Genomic DNA, 21,229 nt, shown 5'->3' on the forward strand with positions numbered 1-21,229 from the left:
GTCCCACTAGGGGACCCTACTATGTGATTATCCGATCGCATTTATAATACACTGCAATCCTTCTGTATTGCAGTGTATTATGCCTGTCCGTGTAAAACGTACAGGCATCTGCTAGGTCATGCCAGAGGCATGATCCAGCAGGCATTCACTACAGGCAGACCTGGGGGCCTTTATTAGGAGACACAGACACTCGGCGATCTTATCGCCGGGTGTCGGTGGGATGAGAGGGAGCTCCCTCCTTCTTTCCAAAACCACTCAGATGCGGTGCACGCTATTTAGCACCGCATCTAAGGGGTTAAACGGGTGAGATCGATACTAATATCGATCTCATCCGGTCGAGCAGGGACGCCCCCAGCCCTCAGCTACCGCTGGCAGCTGAGAGAAGGGAGATTTGACAGATCCCTGCTCTGTTTACTTATTCCGATGCAGCGATGTAAAAAGTCTATGGCATCGGAATAAGGCCCGTTAGTGACCGACGTAAAAAGTCTATGGGCCGGTCACTAATGGGTTAATAATGTACCGGCCCTTTTGTTTTGGAAGGTGCTGCCTAAACCTGAGCCTTCCCTTAAAACAGACAAGGGATTCATCCACCGCCATATTCTGTTTAGGGATATCATTTTGGGAAAATGTTTGATAATAACAGTCAATTATTGGCCTTATTTTGAAAGACAAAACGGTCATAATTCGGGCATCTGGGGGGGGGGGGGCAGCGACTGTTATCACTAAAATGCAGGAATTTAATTATCTCCTCAAAGCGTGTCCTGCTCATTATTGTGCGGTGGAGAGGGGGGGGCTATATAATATATCAGAGGACCAGTCATCTCTAATAGGGGGCTTTTTATAATGCCAAAACTTAAAAACATGGCCCAGAATGTATGAAGCTCTGCTGTAATTGTTGGGGTCCAATTTCGGCCTCTGGCATAGTAGGGGGTCAGGGTTTTGGGAGATAAACTGAGCAGCATAGATGTTCGTCTGCTCAACCAATAAATTTATTAGGGAGTCAAAAAAAAAGGGGAAAAAAATCAATGGCCTCGAACCTGTGGCATCAAATTTATACCTGAGGAGGCTGTAAAATCAGGCACTTGGGGGGCTATAATTATCTGCAGCTACCCGTGATAATTCGGGCATAGCAGGACCTGCGACTCTTCCGCGCTGACGGGGGGTTCACAGTCAGTTTCTCTAGAATACGGATTCAGATGAAATCACAAACTGCTTCACCTTCACCTGCTGAGTCTGTATCTGAGCATAACATTTGGTTTGCCTCATCAGCGGTGTAAAGCCTTTGGGTCATATTTTATATTTCTAACTAGAGATGACAAGCGATGACAGGTCTGATGACAGGTCTGATGACAGGCGATGACAGGTCTGATTACAGGTCTGATGACAGTCGATGACAGACGATGACAAGTCTGATAACAGGTCTGATGACAAGCGATGACAGGTCTGATGACAGGCGATGACAGTCTGATGACAGGCGATGACAGATCTGATGACAGGTCTGATGACAGGCAATGACAAGTCTGATGACAGGCGATGACAGGTCTAATGACAGGCGATGACAGGTCTGATGACAGGTCTGATGACAGGCGATGACAGGTCTGATTACAGGTCTGATGACAGTCGATGACAGACGATGACAAGTCTGATAACAGGTCTGATGACAAGCGATGACAGGTCTGATGACAGGCGATGACAGGTCTGATGACATGCGATGACAGGCGAAGACAGGTCTGATGACAGGCGATGACAGGCGATGACAGGCCTGATGACAGGCGATGACAGATCTGATGACAGGTCTGATGACAGGCAATGACAAGTCTGATGACAGGCGATGACAGGTCTAATGACAGGCGATGACAGGTCTGATGACAGGCGATAACAGGTCTGATGACAGGTCTGATGACAGGCAATGACAAGTCTGATGACAGGCGATGACAGATCTGATGACAAGCGATGACAGGTCTGATGACAGTCGATGACAGGTCTGATGACAGGCGATGACAGTTCTGATGACAGGTCTGATGACAGGCGATGACAGGCAATTACAGGTCTGACGACAGGCGATGACAGGACTGATGACAGGCGATGGATAGGTCTGATGACAGGCGATGACAGGTCTGATGATAGGCGATGACAGGTCTGATGACAGGCGATGACAGACGATGACAAGTCTGATGACAGGTCTGATGACAGGCGATAACAGGTCTGATGACAGGCGATGACAGGTCTGATGACAGGCGATGACAGTCTGATGACAGGCCTGATGACAGGCGATGACAGATCTGATGACAGGTCTGATGACAGGCAATGACAAGTCTGATGACAGGCGATGACAGGTCTAATGACAGGCGATGACAGGTCTGATGACAGGTGATGACAGGTTTGATGGCAGGCGATAACAGGTCTGATGACAGGTCTGATGACAGGCAATGACAAGTCTGATGACAGGTTTGATGGCAGGCGATAACAGGTCTGATGACAGATCTGATGACAAGCAATGACAGGTCTGATGACAGGTCTGATGACAGGCGATGACAGTTCTGATGACAGGTCTGATGACAGGCGATGACAGGCGATTACAGGTCTGACGACAGGCGATGACAGGTCTGATGACAGGCGATGACAGGTCTGATGACAGGTCTGATGACAGGTCTGATGACAGGTCTTATGACAGGTCTGATGACAGGCGATGACAGGTCTGATGACCGTTGTTTTTTTATTTTTATATTTCAACTGAACAATAGGAGCGGAGCGTCCACCAGTGACCCTGCTGTATTTAAAAGTGGGGATGACCTACCTACCTACCAAATTCTAAATGAGAGGGTCATTGCTACCTAACCAGGACCTCGGGCAGTGGGCAATCTAGGGGTATAAAGCTGGGTACAGGGGATGAGAGGCGATGACGGGTCTGAGGACAGGTTTGATGACACTGATCACCAGATGATGGTGGTTGTAGTGTTTTATCAGCTGGTGAGGGGACTGATCGCCGGCTTTATGTTCATTTTCATTCCTATCTACACAGCATCTGGCTCTGTCAGGCTCCAGGACACAGTTGAGCCCTCACAGAGCAGGAGATGCTGGTAAAATAATACTTCTGCATTGTGATTGGCCAGTCAGTACAGACTGGCCAATCACAGCGCTTAGGGCACTGGACCATTCTGATTGGTCCCATGCCGGCATCTTCTGCCCGGCAACTCTGCTTTAGATCTGATTTGCCGGTTCTGTCACTGTGTCGCTTTACACAGTGACAGTTTAATGTCCTGACTTGCCTGGTACATAGGACTGCAGTAAGTTACTTGCAATACCGACGTACCAGACACGTCATTTTGCGGGAAGGGGTTAATGTGACAGTGCCCCCCCTCCCCCTTTACCTACAGGGCCCCTGCTTTATAGAGAAATAGTATAGAAAAGACATGGAGGTGTTGTCCATAGCAACCAATCAGATTCCTGGTTTTATTTTTCTAGGACAGGTTTGAAAATGAAACAAGTGATCTGATTGGTTGCTATGGGCAATGTTTCCATGCTTTATACCTGCTCATTTTTCGACTCCACATCTTCCCAGAAGTAACCGGCGGGTCCTCATAAGCTTGCTGTCAATGAATAACTGACAGCGCTAATACACTGAACTACGTATGTAGTGCAGTGTATTAGAGCAGCGATGGGGACATCAGGCCCTCAAGTGTCAAGTAAAAAAAAAAAGCTAAACTGCCTTTTTTCCCATAACAAGTCTTTTATTATGGGAAAAAAACTTAATTTTTTTTTTAAAAAACTATACATAATTGGTATCGCCGAGTCCGTAATGACCCAAGCTATAAAACTGTTATGTAATTTATCCCGCACTGTGAACGCCGTAAGAAAAACCATGAAAAACAACGCCAGAATCTTTGTTTTTAGGTCACATCTCCTCCCAAAAAATGCTATAAAAAGTGATCAAAAAGTCATAATAAATCTAAAATAGTACTAATAAAAACGACAATCCGTCCCGCAAAAAATAATCCCTGACACAGCTTTGTCCACGCAAAAATAAAAACCTTATGGGTCTTAGAATATGGCGACACAGAAAACCAATGATTTTATGAAAAAAAGTGATTTTATTGTGCAAAAGCCGCAATACATAAAAAAAACTATATAAATTTAGTATCGCCGTAATCGTATCGACCCGCAGAATAAAGCGAACATGTAATTTAGGGCGCACTGTGGATGCCGGAAAAAAAACCAATAAAACACTATTCCAGAATTGCTTGTTTTTGGTAATTTCCTTTACCAAAAAATGAAATAAAAAGTGATCAAAAAGTCGTATGTGTTCCAAAATGGTACCAATAAAATCTACAGCCCGTCTCGCAAAAAACAAGCCCGCACACCGCTCAATCAACTGAAAAACAAAAAAGTTACGGCAGTAGTAACGCGGTGATGAAAAAACATCTCAAATCGCAGGCCGGAGGGGAACATTCCTTCAGATTCAGGGTCCTAGTATTTAGGAACTAGGAAAGGGCAGGGACATAGCACATCCGCTGGAAGCGAGGGCGCCCGTATTATACCAGAGCAAAACTTTCCCAGCAATATTTCCCAAACTACGAAGGAGAAAAAGTCCCCAAAAGGTGCAGAGCGTTACAGAAGGGGGATAAGAAAGAAAACCGTTTATCAGTGCGACACCGGCCTGCGCATAACGGATCACTTCACAGCGTAACACACATCTATGGAGAATTGTATTATTTACCCCATTATTATACCCTCTTATCATGCCCTGATGTACTCTGCCCAGGTTACATATGCCACCACATTATAAACTGAAATACCAGTAATACTCAAACAAAACTACAAAGCAAAATCCATGCTCAAAATGGCGGTCTTTCCCTTCTTGCCCTACAGTGTGCCCAAACAGCAATTTATGTCCACAAGTATGGCATTACCATACCCAGGAGAACCCGCTTAACAATTTATGGGGTAAGATTCTCTAGGGGCACAACATATTGTGCGGTGAATGGGCAGATCAGTGGAAAAATTGCAATTTTCACTTTGCACCATCCACTGCGTATTCATTTCTGAAAAATACCTGGAGCCTAAATTCTCACTACTACCACATATGGGGTGTTACTGTACTCGGGAGAAATTGCTTTACAAATGTTGGGGTGCTTTTTCTTCTTTATTCCTTGTGAAAATGAAAAATGTTGATCTAAAACTACATTTTATTGGAAAAAATTACATTTTTCATTTTCACTGCTTAATTCTAATTAATTCAGCAAAAAACCTTTGGGATCAAAATTCTCAGCATACCCCTAGATGATTCCTCAGGTTGCAGTTTCCCAAATGGAGTCACTTTTGGGGTGTTTCCACTGTACTACAGGGGCTCAGCAAACGTAACATGGCGCCCAGAAACCATTCCAAATGGTGCTCCTTCCCTTCTGAGCCCAACCCTGTGTACAAACAGCAGTTTATGACCACATATCAGGTATTGTTTTACTCGGCAGAAATTGCTTTTTCTCCTTCAGTCCTTGTGGAAATGAAAAAAAATTATCTAAACCTACATTTTCTTTGAAAAAAATGTCGATTTTCATTTTCACGGCCTACTTCCAATAATTTGTATAAAACACCTGTGGGGTCAAAATGCTCACTGAACCCCTAATTTCCTCATGGGGTGTAGTTTCCAAACTGAGGACACTTGTTGGGGGTTTCCACTGTTTTGTCCCCTCAGCGGCTTTACAAATGTGACATGGTCTCCGCAAAACATTCCTGCTAAATTTGAGTTCCAAAAGCAAAATGGCGCTCTTTCCCTTCTAAACCCCGCCGTGTGTCCAAACAGCCGTTTATTTCCACATGTGGGGTATTATTTTATTCGAGAGAAATTGCTTTACAAATGCTTTTTCTCCTTTAGTCCTCATGGAAATGAAAAAAAATTAGCTAAACCTATGGCCTAATTCCAAAAATTCCTGCAGAAAAACTGTTAGGTCAAGATGCTTACTATACCCCTAAATAAATTCCTCGAGGGGCGTAGTTTCCCAAATGGGTTCACTTTTGGGGGGTTTCCACTGTTTTGGTACCACAAAAAAACTGCAATTCTGGCAGTTTTTTATTTTTTTTATACAGCGTTCACCACGCGTTATAAATGACATGTTACCTTTATTCTGCGGTCAGTCCGATTCCGGCGATACCTAATTTATGGCCCTTTTTATGTTTTACAACGTTTTGCACAATAAAATTACTTATGTAAAAAGAATGTCTTTTTTCTGTCGCCAAGTTGTGAGAACGTTGTAACTTTTTCATCGGCGGAGCTGTGTGAGGGCTTGTTCTTGGCAGGACGAGCTATAGTTTATATTGGCACCATTTTTGGATACGTGCAACTTTTTGATCACTTTTTATTCCAATATTTATAGGGAAAAGTGACCAAAAAACTGAAATTCTGGTATAGATTTTTACGTTGTTCACCGTGTGGAATAAATGACATATTTTTATAGTTCAGGCCGTCACGGACGCGGCGACACCAAATACGTATGGTTTATTATTATTTTTCAATAATAAAGGACTTGATAAGGGAACAGGACGATTGTATTTTATTTTATTACTTGAAACTTTTATTATGTTTTAAAACTTTTTTTTTTTACACATTTTTTTAAGTCCCACCAGGAGACTAGAAGGTCCAACTGTCAGATTTTTTTTTTCTCTAATACATTGCACTACCTATATAGTGCAATGTATTATATCTGTCAGTCATTCAGTGACAGCAAGCCGATTAGAGCAGGTCCTGGAAGGCTTCCATGCTAGGTAGACCAGGAGGCCAGTATTAGGCAATTTCATAGCTGGGGTTCTGATGAGCTGCAAACACCTTAAACGCAGCAATCGCTTTTGACCGCTGCATTAAAAGAGTTAATGGCGGGATCTAAGCTAATTTCGGTCCTCGCCATTACAGTCGGATGTCAGCTGCTGAGTCAGTGCCACGCATTTGGCGTATGGCTACGGCAAAATGTGGGAAGGGGTTAATGTCCTCCCTGACTGACCTCAGTTGTGCCCCCCCCCCAGCATTGAATTGTGAAGCTCCTGCAGATCTTTTTCTATGTTGTGTCTCATTTTATACCGTTTCCTCAGCAGAAATAAGCTGCTGTTCACACTGGAGCTGTCGTGCAGGTTTTGCAGCGCTGTCATGTCTGATGTGGATACGTTGCTCGAATCAATGGCCTCGAACCTGTGCCATCAAATTGATACCTGAGGAGGCTGTAAAATCAGGCACTTGGGGCTATAATTATCTGCAGCTACCCGTGATAATCCGGGCATAGCAGGACCTGAGACTCATCCGCGCTGACGGAGGGTTCAGAGTCAGTTTCTGACAGGCGATGACAGGTCTGATGACAGGTCTGATGACAGGCGATGACAGGTCTGATGATAGGCGATGACAGGTCTGATGACAGGTCTGATGACAGGCGATGACAGGTCTGATGACAGGCGATAACAGGTCTGATGACAGGCGATGACAGGTCTGATGACCGTTGTTGTTTTTTTTTATATTTCAACTGAACAATAGGAGCGGAGCGTCCACCAGTGACCCTGCTGTATTTAAAAGTGGGGATACCCTACCTACCTACCAAATTCTAAATGAGAGGTGTCATTGCTACCTAACCAGGATCTCGGGCAGTGGGCAATCTAGGGGTATACAGTATAATAACCTTATGGTGGTCCCTGTCTATTTATCTGGTCCCAGTCCTGATAATTGCTCTCTGGTCCCTGTAGTAATGGCCCCCACACGTCCTCTCTGGATAGTGACATTTCCACTTTAACCTTCCATTGCTGGTGATTGTCAGGGCTCAGTTGGGCCGCTGTCAGTGTCAGCTCTGAGCTGCCGCCATCTTCCTTTATATGTCTCCTGTATTCAGGAGGTGAGACCTCGGGGTGATTCCTGCTATCAGTCGGGTCACTGAGCTGTTCTGCTCCTCGTCTGGGCCCAGAACCTGTTGCAGTATTTGCAGCTTTCAGCAGCAGTCAGACATTGTGGGAGAATAAGACTGGGACAGACAGCAACCGACATCAGGAACAACATCAAGATGGAGAATACCAGAGATAACACATCATCACCAGAGGAGCTGCACAGGGATAACAACTATTAGTTACCACAGCGCCATCTACTGTCAGTGAGAGATAGTTCCTCCAGCATTGAGCTGCAGATGTTGTAATATTCCAGCACTGACTCCTAGGAAGGGGGGGGGCGTTCAGGGGGATCCATTTTAGAGTTGTTTCCCTCATACACCCTGAAGTGATGGGTATACCCGGGGCACTCCCACAAATTTTATATCATTTAACCCCTTAATGACCAGCCTATTTTAGACCTTAATGACCATGCCATTTTTTACGCTTTTCTATTGTCTCATTCAAAGAGCTAGTGCCCCCCCTTACCTAAAGGGCCCCTGCTTTATAGAGAAAGAGTATAGAAAGGACATGGAGGCGTTGTCCATAGCAACCAATCAGATTCCTGGTTTTATTTTTCTAAGACAGGTTTGAAAATGAAAGAAGTGATCTGATTGGTTGCTATGGGCAATGTTTCCATGCTTTATACCTGCTCATTTTTCGACTCCACATCTTCCCAGAAGTAACCATAGCAACCAATTCAAAAGATGAGAGTTGGTAGGTAGATTGGAGGGTCTGATAAGTGACAACCACAGCCCACCATGCAGTGACAGCCAGAGCCTCTAGAGGCGACAGCTACTGCCACCATTATAGTGACAGCTACTGACCCCAATAATAGTGACAGCTACTGACCCCAATAATAGTGACAGCTACTGACCCCAATAATAGTGACAGCTACTGACCCCAATAATAGTGACAGCTACTGACCCCAATAATAGTGACAGCTACTGACCCCAATAATAGTGACAGCTACTGATCCCAATAACAGTGACAGCTACTAATCCCAATAATAGTGACATCTACTGACCCCAATAATAGTGACAGCTACTGACCCCAATAATAGTGACAGCTACTGACCCCAATAACAGTCACAGCTACTGACCCCAATAACAGTCACAGCTACTGACCCCAATAATAGTGACAGCTACTGACCCCAATAATAGTGACAGCTACTGACCCCAATAATAGTGACAGCTACTGACCCCAATAATAGTGACAGCTACTGACCCCAATAACAGTAACATCTACTGACCCCAATAATAGTAACAGCTACTGACCCCAATAATAGTGACAGCTACTGACCCCAATAATAGTGACAGCTACTGACCCCAATAATAGTGACAGATACTGACCCCAATAATAGTGACAGCTACTGACCCCAATAACAGTGACAGCTACTGATCACAATAATAGTGACAGCTACTGACCCCAATAACAGTCACAGCTACTGATCCCAATAACAGTGACAGCTACTGACCCCAATAATAGTGACAGCTACTGACCACAATAATAGTGACAGCTACTGACCCCAATAATAGTGACAGCTACTGACCCCAATAATAGTGACAGCTACTGACCCCAATAACAGTGACAGCTACTGACCACAATAATAGTGACAGCTACTGACCCCAATAATAGTGACAGCTACTGACCACAATAATAGTGACATCTACTGACCACAATAATAGTGACAGCTACTGACCCCAATAATAGTGACAGCTACTGACCCCAATAATAGTGACAGCTACTGACCCCAATAACAGTGACAGCTACTGACTCCAATAATAGTGACAGCTACTGACCCCAATAATAGTGACAGCTACTGACCCCAATAATAGTGACATCTACTGACCCCAATAACAGTGACAGCTACTGACCCCAATAACAGTGACAGCTACTGATCACAATAATAGTGACATCTACTGACCACAATAATAGTGACAGCTACTGACCCCAATAATAGTGACAGCTACTGACCCCAATAATAGTGACAGCTACTGACCCCAATAATAGTGACATCTACTGACCCCAATAATAGTGACAGCTACTGACCCCAATAATAGTGACAGCTACTGACCCCAATAACAGTGACAGCTACTGACCCCAATAATAGTGACAGCTACTGACCCCGATAATAGTGACAGCTACTGACCCCAATAATAGTGACATCTACTGACCCCAATAATAGTGACAGCTACTGACCCCAATAATAGTAACAGCTACTGACCCCAATAACAGTGACAGCTACTGACCCCAATAATAGTGACAGCTACTGATCCCAATAACAGTGACAGCTACTGATCCCAATAATAGTGACATCTACTGACCCCAATAATAGTGACAGCTACTGACCCCAATAATAGTGACATCTACTGACCCCAATAATAGTGACATCTACTGACCCCAATAATAGTGACAGCTACTGACCCCAATAATAGTGACAGCTACTGACCCCAATAACAGTGACAGCTACTGACCCCAATAATAGTGACAGCTACTGAACCCAATAACAGTGACAGCTACTGACCCCAATAACAGTGACAGCTACTGACCCCCGTAATAGTGACAGCTACTGACCCCAATAATACTGACAGCTACTGACCCCAATAACAGTGACAGCTACTGACCCCAATAACAGTGACAGCTACTGACCCCATCAAATAGTGACAGCTACTGACCTCAATAATAGTGACTGCTACTGACCCTAATAATAGTGACAGCTACTGACCCTAATAATAGTGACAGCTACTGACCCCAATAATAGTGACAGCTACTGACCCCATCAAATAGTGACAGCTACTGACCCCAATAATAGTGACAGCTACTGATCCCAATAATAGTGACTGCTACTGACCCCTATAGTGACAACTACTGACCCCAATAACAGTGACAGCTACTGACCCCAATAATAGTGACAGCTACTGACCCCATCAAATAGTGACAGCTTCTGACCCCAATAATAGTGACAGCTACTGACCCCAATAATAGTGACAGCTACTGACCCCAGTAATAGTGACAGCTACTACCCCCAATAATAATGACAGCTACTGACCCCAATAATAGTGGCAGCTACTGACCCCAATAATAGTGACAGCTACTGACCCCAATAATAGTGACAGCTACTGACCCCAATAATAGTGACAGATACTGACCCCAATAATAGTGACAGCTACTGACCCCAATAATAGTGACAGCTACTGACCCCAATAATAGTGACAGCTACTGATCCCAATAATAGTGACAGCTACTGACCCCAATAATAGTAACAGCTACTGACCCCGATAATAGTGACAGCAACTGACCCCGATAATAGTGACAGCTACTGACCCCGATAATAGTGACAGCTACTACCCCCAATAATAGTGACAGCTACTGACCCCTATAATAGTGACAGCTACTGACCCCAATAATAGTGACAGCTACTGACCCCAATAATAGTGACAGTTACTGACCCCAATAATAGTGACAGCTACTGATCCCAATAATAGTGACAGCTACTGACCCCAATAATAGTGACAGCTACTGACCCCAATAATAGTGACAGCTACTGACCCCGATAATAGTGACAGCTACTGACCCCGATAATAGTGACAGCTACTGACCCTGATAATAGTGACAGCTACTGATCCCAATAATAGTGACAGCTACTGGCCCCAATAATAGTGACAGCTGCTACCCCCAATAATAGTGACAGCTACTGACCCCAATAATAGTGACAGCTACTGACCCCAATAATAGTGACAGCTACTGACCCCAATAATACTGACAGCTACTGACCCCAACAACAGTGACAGCTACTGACCCCAATAATAGTGACAGCTACTGACCCCGATAATAGTGACAGCTACTGACCCTGATAATAGTGACAGCTACTGACCCCGATAATAGTGACAGCTACTACCCCCAATAATAGTGACAGCTACTGACCCCTATAATAGTGACAGCTACTGACCCCAATAATAGTGACAGCTACTGACCCCAATAATAGTGACAGTTACTGACCCCAATAATAGTGACAGCTACTGATCCCAATAATAGTGACAGCTACTGACCCCAATAATAGTGACAGCTACTGACCCCAATAATAGTGACAGCTACTGACCCCGATAATAGTGACAGCTACTGACCCCGATAATAGTGACAGCTACTGACCCCGATAATAGTGACAGCTACTGACCCCAATAATAGTGACAGCTACTGGCCCCAATAATAGTGACAGCTTCTACCCCCAATAATAGTGACAGCTACTGACCCCAATAATAGTGACAGCTACTGACCCCAATAATAGTGACAGCTACTGACCCCAATAATACTGACAGCTACTGACCCCAACAACAGTGACAGCTACTGACCCCAATAATAGTGACAGCTACTGACCCCAATAACAGTCACAGCTACTGACCCCAATAATAGAGACAGCTACTGACCCCAATAATAGTGACAGCTACTGACCCCAATAATAGAGACAGCTACTGACCCCAATAATAGAGACAGCTACTGACCCCAATAATAGTGACAGCTACTGACCCCAATAACAGTCACAGCTACTGACCCCAATAATAGAGACAGCTACTGACCCCAATAATAGTGACAGCTACTGACCCCAATAACAGTTTCCTGACGCGAACAATAACATATTATTTATGGTGAATGATGAAGGGCATAAAAAACTTCAAAAAACAATAAAAAGAAAGATAAATTATTGGAGCACTCCACTTTATTTATTTTTTGTTGAACCCTCCTTTTGTACATTGGTGTTTCAGTGGGGTGCTGTGCGCAAAATACTTACCGATCCCCGCATCTTGTCTTTTTCGGGTCCAACGCCGCTCACGTGATCTTCCCCCAGACTTGTCTGAAGTTACTGTGCTTTTGAATAAACCGGAACTCAGGCTCTCAATGCATTCCTATGGAAGCCAGAACGAGGCCAGAACGAGGCCAGAACGGTGCCAGAACGAGGCCAGAACGAGGCTCCATAGGAATGCATTGACTTCCAGGAATTCTGAACAGCAGTGATTCCAGACCAGGTCAGAATGGACCCGAAAAACGACAGGATTCGGGGATCGGTAAGTATTTCTACACACAGCACTCCAGTGAAACACCAATGTACAAATGGAGGGTGCAATAAAAACAATAAAGTGGAGTGCTCCTTTAAATGCTAATTTAAATTAAATGTACCGCAAAATGGTCACAATGAAGGGAGACAAAAGCGGAAAAAATTATTTGCAGCTTAACCGACAAAATTGGTTGCGACATCAAGGGGTTAATAATTATATTACATGCAGATCACTGTATAGAGCTTTTCAGTTCCCCAGGGGCATACGGTTGGGAGCTTTGACTGGCGGGGTCACTTTAAGAATAAATAAATAGGGGGTGGCATCACATCATCCTGATCTGCAGGGATTGGCCAGTGATCACATGGTAGGGGGGCTATAGAGTTCCCTATAAGATAGTAATGCCCTTCCTCCTCTTTGGGCCCTGCAGCTTGGCGTCTTTCCCTCCCCCACTCCCTCTCTTGATTTGACTCCTTAATGACACAACCAATTTAGTTTATTTATTTTCGTTTATTACTATTTGTGGGGTGAAATTAGCAAATAAAAAAAAAAAGCAAATGCGCCATTTTCTGGGGGATTTTATTTTTATGGCGTCTATTGTGCAGTAATAACTACATGTTCACTTTATTCTACGGATTAATACGATTACGGCGATATCGACTTTATATTTTTTCATGTTTTACCACTTTGGAAAACTATTTGTTAAAAAAATTAGTTTTGCTTTGCCAAAATCTGAGAGCCATAACTTTTTTTGGGAAACTAACGTGACCAAAAAACAGCAATTTGGGTGTTTAAACATTTTTATTGTTTTTTTTTACGGTGTTCAGCGAGTGGGTTAGATAACATCAGATTGTAATAGTTCAGACTTTTGCAAACGCGGCGATATGAGTTATGCTAACTTATATGTTGTTTAACATTACTTTAGGGAAAAAATGGGAAGAGGGAATTTTTTTAGAAATGTAAATATTATTTTTGGGGATATTTGCAAAAAACTTTATTTTACTTTTTTAAATTCTGTTTAGAAGTCCCCCTAGTGGAATTGAACCAGCGATTATTGGATTGCTCACACGATCCACTGCAATAGTAAAGTATTGCAGTATATCATGATTTTTACAGCCACCTATGAAGCCCTGCCGGAGAACAAAGATGGCAGACCCTTCATTAGGCCCCAGGCTGCCATGATAACCATCGGCATCCCGCTATAGCATCGTGGGGGCACAATGGCACGTCGGAGGGGGTCGCCCCTCTCATTCTAATGCTTTAGATGCTGTGGTCGTGATTGACTGTGGCATCTAAGGGGTTAAACGGGAAGACAAAGTGATTTTTTATTCTGTCCGTTGCAGTGAGGTGTTGGCTATATTACACAGCGAATACACGCTAAGTATGGAGCGAGCTCAGCCCGTGATCCCGCTCCGTACTTCCCCTTAACGACTGCCACGTACATGTATGAGGCATCGTGTTAAGGAGTTAGGGTATGTTCACACGCAGTGGTTTCAGACGTAATTCGGGAGTTTTACGCCTCGAATTCCGCCTCTAATACGCCTACAAACACCTTCCCATTGCTTTCAATGGGAATTACGATGTTCTGTTCCCACGAGCCTTTATTTTACTCGTCGCTGTCAAAATACGGCGCGTAAAATGACGGCTCGTCAAAAGAAGTGCAGGTCATTTCTTGGGGCGTTTGTGAAGTCGTTTTTCATTGACTCCATTGAAAAACAGCTCCAAAAATGTCCGTAAAGAACGCTGCGAAAAATGCGAGTTGTTAAAAAAAGTCTGAAAATCAGGAGTTATTCACCTGAAAACCGCTCCGTATTTTCAGACGTTTTTGAGTTTGCGTGTGAACATAGCCTTAAATGTCATTTTGTTGATAATTGTTTCAGAGTTTTTATGTTCATCCTGTTTTGATCATTTTGTTCTGTTCCAGATGTCACAGCGGCGGTTCTAGGAGGATCTTGTCTCTACCGCTCGTGAAATCACCCGGAAACAACTGGAGCATGCCCATCGCGCCTGCAATGTTCTGGCACCCAGGGTGACCTGTTTATCTTGCAATGTGTTTATCCAACCAGCGGACAACGTCCTCAAATTTATTGTTAATAATAAAAGCTGTGGCCGACCCCCACTTTACCCCACATCTTGGTCTGGGTCTCAGTTATTTCATATAAATGTTAGAGGTTGTGTTATATGGGGGTGATGCCATCATTGGTCCTATCAGTCTTGTTTTACCAAATTTAATCCCCTGTGAAACAATGCCATCACCCAAAACAACATGGAAAAATCAATGGAGGGTGGTAAATACTTTTTATTAGCACAGTATAACAGATGACCTTACATTGACCTCTGTGAAAAAAAGAAGCTAAAATGTCACTACATCAATGACTTGTGTTCTGGGGTCTGCGAAGACCATAGCAGATTATAAGTTCATAGCAGATACTAAACAATGGCAGCTCCAGAGCAGAACTGACCTTACTGTGACATCATGATGACATCACGGAGCTATGATGTCACAGAGAGCTGAGAAGTTGGGAATTCCCCTTGACAGCAGCAGAACTGACCTTACTGTGACATCATGATGACATCACGGAGCTATGATGTCACAGAGAGATGATGAGAGGTTATAAATATTCCCCTGACTGCTGCGCGGTCTTACTTTCTGTGAATTGACACAGAGCGCGATTTTCTAATTGATTGGCGACTTTTCATTATTATGGAAATCAATGGACTGGGATTCTTCACCATCTTCTTGGCCTTTTGGTGTGTGGCCTGGCTCTCTGGTAGCTACACACTGACTGTTATCAACAGCCATGCCCCCCCACTGATGTACATCAGGTAAGATGGAGAATTACACGACTTTTATAGTTTGGGAATGTATAAGGTAATTACTTAAATAAGGAGGAAATATCTAATTAACAAAATGGCTTCCATTACCCAGAGGGGCTGCAAGAGGACAGAGAAACGCATATCCTCAGTCCTATAGATTATTATCAGACTGCTGATTATTAAGATGAAACAATTCTGACAATTTTTCTATATTATTTAACATTGAGCGTTTTTCTTTTTCTTTTACAGTGAAACGGGAAATTTCTTTCCCGAAAATATCCTGTTTAGAATAGGATTCATAGGAATGGCCATTGCCTGTAAGTAAATATCACGGAAGTGATTATAATATGCTCTTACTTCTGGGGGATGGCGGGTTATTATAAAAAGTCTTATATCTGATTATATTACTCTGGGGTCAAACCTACATTTATTTTTTACAAAAATGTGATTACTACGTCAGTGAGAGATGCAGGCTGGTTGCTAGGGACTCATTGCTGGACAAGACTGTGGTTGTTAGGTAGTGTATGCCTAGCAACCAGACTGTCAGACGTGACTCAGACTTGGCATCAGTCGCACCCTGCCCTCTTCTCAGCCTGCAGTAGTAATCAGAATTTTCTAAAAAAAAAAAATAACGTTTTGTTAATTTCAACTGATAATAATTGTCCGGATTATACGATGCAGATAAATGTTCTCGTCCATTATTGAAGGTTTCTTGTTGGGTTTAGCGTTTGGTCCGCGTTTCATAAATGTTATTAGGTGCTTTTACACGTGGTACAGGATTAATTCGGCTCATTTGCTCTTTTTCAGCTCTGGGCCTGACGTTTCTACACTATAAGTACATCATGCTCCATGCTGAAGCCTTTGGGGATCGTCAGGCCTTGGTTCAAAAGATCCTCCTGGCAATTGGATGGTCATCATGCGTCGGGACAGCCATGATGGCTACATTCTCGGTAAGTTAATAAATGTTTTACGTTGATAGGGTTGTCCCATCTTCACTAAATAGGGACCCGCTGGCAATCAGCTAATTACTGTAGGTCCGGCAGCTGAACCCCTTGTGATCATGATCAGCGGTTATCACCGGGTGGCCACACACTAAAGTGGTATTACATGGCTTATTAGAATGAATGGACGACCATGTAATAGATGTGTGTCCTCAGTCCCCCCAGAGCAGAAGCCATTTTTTGTTAGTGGCTTTCTGCTCTGTCTAATAGGGAAGCAGGAGACCCCCCTCTATATCCATTATGTCTCTGGGGTTATTATATCAGAACACGTTATTTAGGATTTATTGGGAAGTTCTGAGGGTAAATTAGTGATTAGTTCCATAAGATTTGCTCTAACCTCTGTCTGCTTGTTTTCTAGACCTACTATTATCCAATAACTCACCGGATTAATGCTTGCATTGCATTCGGGTTTGGCAGCCTTTACAACCTTTGGCAGTCCATACTCCTCTACAAAGTGCCCGAAAGCCGAAACTTCATCAGCCATTTCAGACTGGCGTCCTGCATAATGGCCGTGACCTTAGTGGTTTCATGTATCCTTTCTTAAATAATATTTGAATGGAATCCAACCATCCTTGTCTTTAGGTTCACATGTAGAAAACTTCAGATCCTGAGGTGATCATTTCCCTTCATTTTCTGATCTCTGCCATCAGATGGCGACATGCTGGTGTAACACAGCGTCATCTGGTAACATTGTTCAGCTTCTTGCAGGAAGATGCTGAATAGAAAGCAGCGGTACTGTCATTGCTATATATGTATTATATTAACATTTATCTCACATAAAAGTGTAGTAAATCCTATGACACTTACTAAACATAAGAAACTTTATTTTCCTATATAATAAATTACCAGTCATTGGAAATAAGGTATCCGTATACACCCACCTGTGTGCTGGAGACCAATGTGTAAAGGTATGTACAGTAGATCTCATACATAATATCAAGTTATTGACATGCTGAGCTGCTGGTACAAACCAGTCGATGTAAAATTCCTTTAATCCGGTATTAATGAGATTATTCTGGATTATTGTATAGATTTTATTTGTACCCCTAGAAGCCGTTCTATAGGAAAACAATTGGACCTATAATCTTTGTGCTCGTTCTCAGCACCATGGTGATCGTGACGTCCGCAATGTAATGGATATGGTGTCATATGACAATGGGTCAGGTCCATTTTGGCATCGCCGTCAGTCACATGACTCAATGTAATAAACATTAATGCGGCAAAACCTCGGCTGGGGCGGAAAGTTCTTGTTTAGCGCAATTTTTTCTATATTAATTTTGATATTTTTTCACAGATCAGTGAAATGACAGCAAAGATCATAGAGTGGTCGATGTTGGTCCTCATTCTGGTGAATGTATTGAGCTACTATCAGAATATGCAGGTCAGTAGACGTCACCTCATTATCCCCTCGTATACCAGACCTCGTAATAACATTATTATTCATCTCTACAATCATGGGGTTTATAATGTGGATATGTGTTTCTTTTCTTAGAGTTTATCTATAACAATTACCTGGAAAAGCTTCACCATCTCCAAGAGCGAGAAAAACCATTTATAAACAGTGGACAATACAGATGAGGTGGAATGGCACGTCACAGCCGAGCAGGAACTTCTCTGGGAACATCCTAAACTGCTTAACTCCAGAGATGGCGACCAATCCACCAGCTCCAACCTTTCTCCCAAATATCATCTTACAACAAGGAGAAAGAGCTACAAGATCCGTTTATGACCAGCGGACTCTACAGCGAGGTGGAATGGTACATACTTATTGGGGCATTATACTGGGTATTGGAAGCCGAAACTTCATCAGCCATTTCAGACTGGCGTCCTGCATAATGGCCGTGACCTTAGTGGTTTCATGTATCCTTTCTTAAATAATATTTAAATGGAATCCAACCATCCTTGTCTTTAGGTTCACATGTAGAAAACTTCAGATCCTGAGGTGATCATTTCCCTTCATTTTCTGATCTCTGCCATCAGATGGCGACATGCTGGTGTAACACAGCGTCATCTGGTAACATTGTTCAGCTTCTTGCAGGAAGATGCTGAATAGAAAGCAGCGGTACTGTCATTGCTATATATGTATTATATTAACATTTATCTCACATAAAAGTGTAGTAAATCCTATGACACTTACTAAACATAAGAAACTTTATTTTCCTATATAATAAATTACCAGTCATTGGAAATAAGGTATCCGTATACACCCACCTGTGCGCTGGAGATCAATGTGTAAAGGTATGTACAGTATATCTCATACATAATATCAAGTTATTGACATGCCGAGCTGCTGGTACAAACCAGTCGATGTAAAATTCCTTTAATCCGGTATTAATGAGATTATTCTGGATTATTGTATAGATTTTATTTGTACCCCTAGAAGCCGTTCTATAGGAAAACAATTGGACCTATAATCTTTGTGCTCGTTCTCAGCACCATGGTGATCGTGACGCCCGCAATGTAATGGATATGGTGTCACATGACAATGGGTCAGGTCCATTTTGGCATCACCGTCAGTCACATGGAGTATACAATAAACATGAATGCAGCAAAACCTCGGCCCGGGCGGAAAGTTCTTGTTTTGTGCAATTTTTAATGTATTAATTTTGATATTTTTTCACAGATCAGTCAAATGACAGCAAAGATCATAGAGTGGTCGACGTTGGTCCTCATTCTGGTGAATGTATTGAGCTACTATCAGAATATGCAGGTCAGTAGACGTCACCTCATTATCTCCTCGTATACCAGACCTCGTAATAACATTATTATTATTCTTTACAATCATGGGGTTTATAATGTGGATATGTGTTTCTTTTCTTAGAGTTTATCTATAACAATTACCCAAAAAAGCTTCACAATCTCCAAGAGCGAGAAGAACCAGGACTATGGAGTATAAAGAGGATCACCGTGGACGGTGATGTGAGACGGTTTCATCTGACCACTCACCCCAAACCACAAATACACAAGATCCAGCCCTAATCTTCCATGTCAGACCTGACAAAAATAAAAGTGAGGTCAATGTGTTGCGTGTCCTAAATCACATGTATATAGATGGCAGGTAGAGAATATACAATATCCAATCCAAACACTATTAAAAGGGGATCCCCCCATAAATGTGAGAAAATAACCACTCCACTACCCACTCTCTGCCTCCTTGGACCTTGCCCAGACAATGATGACTACTCCCACTGGGTTTAGCTGTTATGGTCACTACTGTCTCCATTATCATCTAAAAATGTTTTAGAAATATTAGAAGATTTGTCCATATAGTTACAGGTTTACTTTCTCTTATTTCCAGTTTTATACAATGATGTGGAATGGCGCGCCACAGCCAAGCAGTTATCACATCCCAAACTGCAAAGGATCTAGAGATGGCGACCAAGTGCCAAGACATCCACCATCTCCGACCTTCTCCCAAATATCATCTTACATCAGGGAGGAAGAACTACAAGAACCGTTTATAAACAGTGGACACTACAGATGAGGTGGAATGGCACGTCACAGCCGAGCAGGAACTTCTCTGGGAACATCCTAAACTGCTTAACTCCAGAGATGGCGACCAAGTGCCAAGATGTCAATCAGCTCCAACCTTTCTCCAAAAAAAAACATCTTACCACGGGGAGAAAGATCTACAAGAACCATTTATGACCAGCGGACTCTACAGCGAGGTGGAATGGCACGTCACAGCCGAGCAGGAATATCTCAAACTGCAGAAGCTCCAGAAATACAACCAAGTGCCGAGACATCCACCACCTCCAACCTTTCTCCCAAATATCATCTTACCACAAGGAGAGAGAAGCAGCGGACTGTTTACTATCCTCATGGTCCTTGTTTGTTGGCTTATAAAACGGTTTAGTAAAGTCATTTTCTACCACCTGAAACCTGTTTTTGTCTTCATTACTGTCAATAATAATAATAATAATCCTGAGTCTTCCATAGATCTGTCCTCATGAACCTGGAGGAATAAGAACGTCTCAATGTTTTTGTAGCAAAATTCTGATTTATGAAAAAAATAAATATATTTTTTACACTATAAGACGTACATTTTATCAATAAAAAATAGTCTGGACAGTAGTAGGGGTTGTAGTCTGTTTGCCATTATTTTAGCATAGATTTTAACGTCATTATTAATGAATGAAATCGGTCTGTAATTGCTACAGAGCGCGGCATCTTTGCCTTCTTTAGGGATCACGGTGAGGTGAGCAGTAAGAGATTCTCTACGGAATGGATTGGAGGAATCTATGCTATTTCAGTAATAAGTCATATGGGGGATGAGGATGTCTTTAAACTTTTTGTAATAAATACTGGAGAACCCGTCTGGTCCTGGGCTTTTCCTTTTCGGACTTGCTTTGATTGCGTTTTCGATTTCTTGGGTTGAAAATGGCTTGTTAAGTATTATTTTGTGGGTTTCGCTGATACGTGGTCGGTGTACCTCGTCTAAGACCTCTTTTATTGTGCTTTCCTTTTCTT

General features: G+C 42.9%; 1 protein-coding gene across 1 annotated transcript in view; it reads left to right on the forward strand.

The window, feature by feature from the left end:
* Window positions 1-19,655, forward strand: part of EXOSC10 (exosome component 10) — a 29,234-nt gene extending 9,579 nt beyond the window's left edge. Inside the window, exon 12 of the mRNA XM_075840586.1 lies at window positions 19,581-19,655. Coding sequence (XP_075696701.1) covers window positions 19,581-19,655 — 75 coding nt within the window. The remainder of the gene's footprint in view (window positions 1-19,580) is intronic.
* The last annotated feature ends 1,574 nt before the right edge of the window (window positions 19,656-21,229 follow it).

This window comes from Rhinoderma darwinii, chromosome 10, assembly GCF_050947455.1.
Source record: "Rhinoderma darwinii isolate aRhiDar2 chromosome 10, aRhiDar2.hap1, whole genome shotgun sequence".
Taxonomy (NCBI): domain Eukaryota; kingdom Metazoa; phylum Chordata; class Amphibia; order Anura; family Rhinodermatidae; genus Rhinoderma; species Rhinoderma darwinii.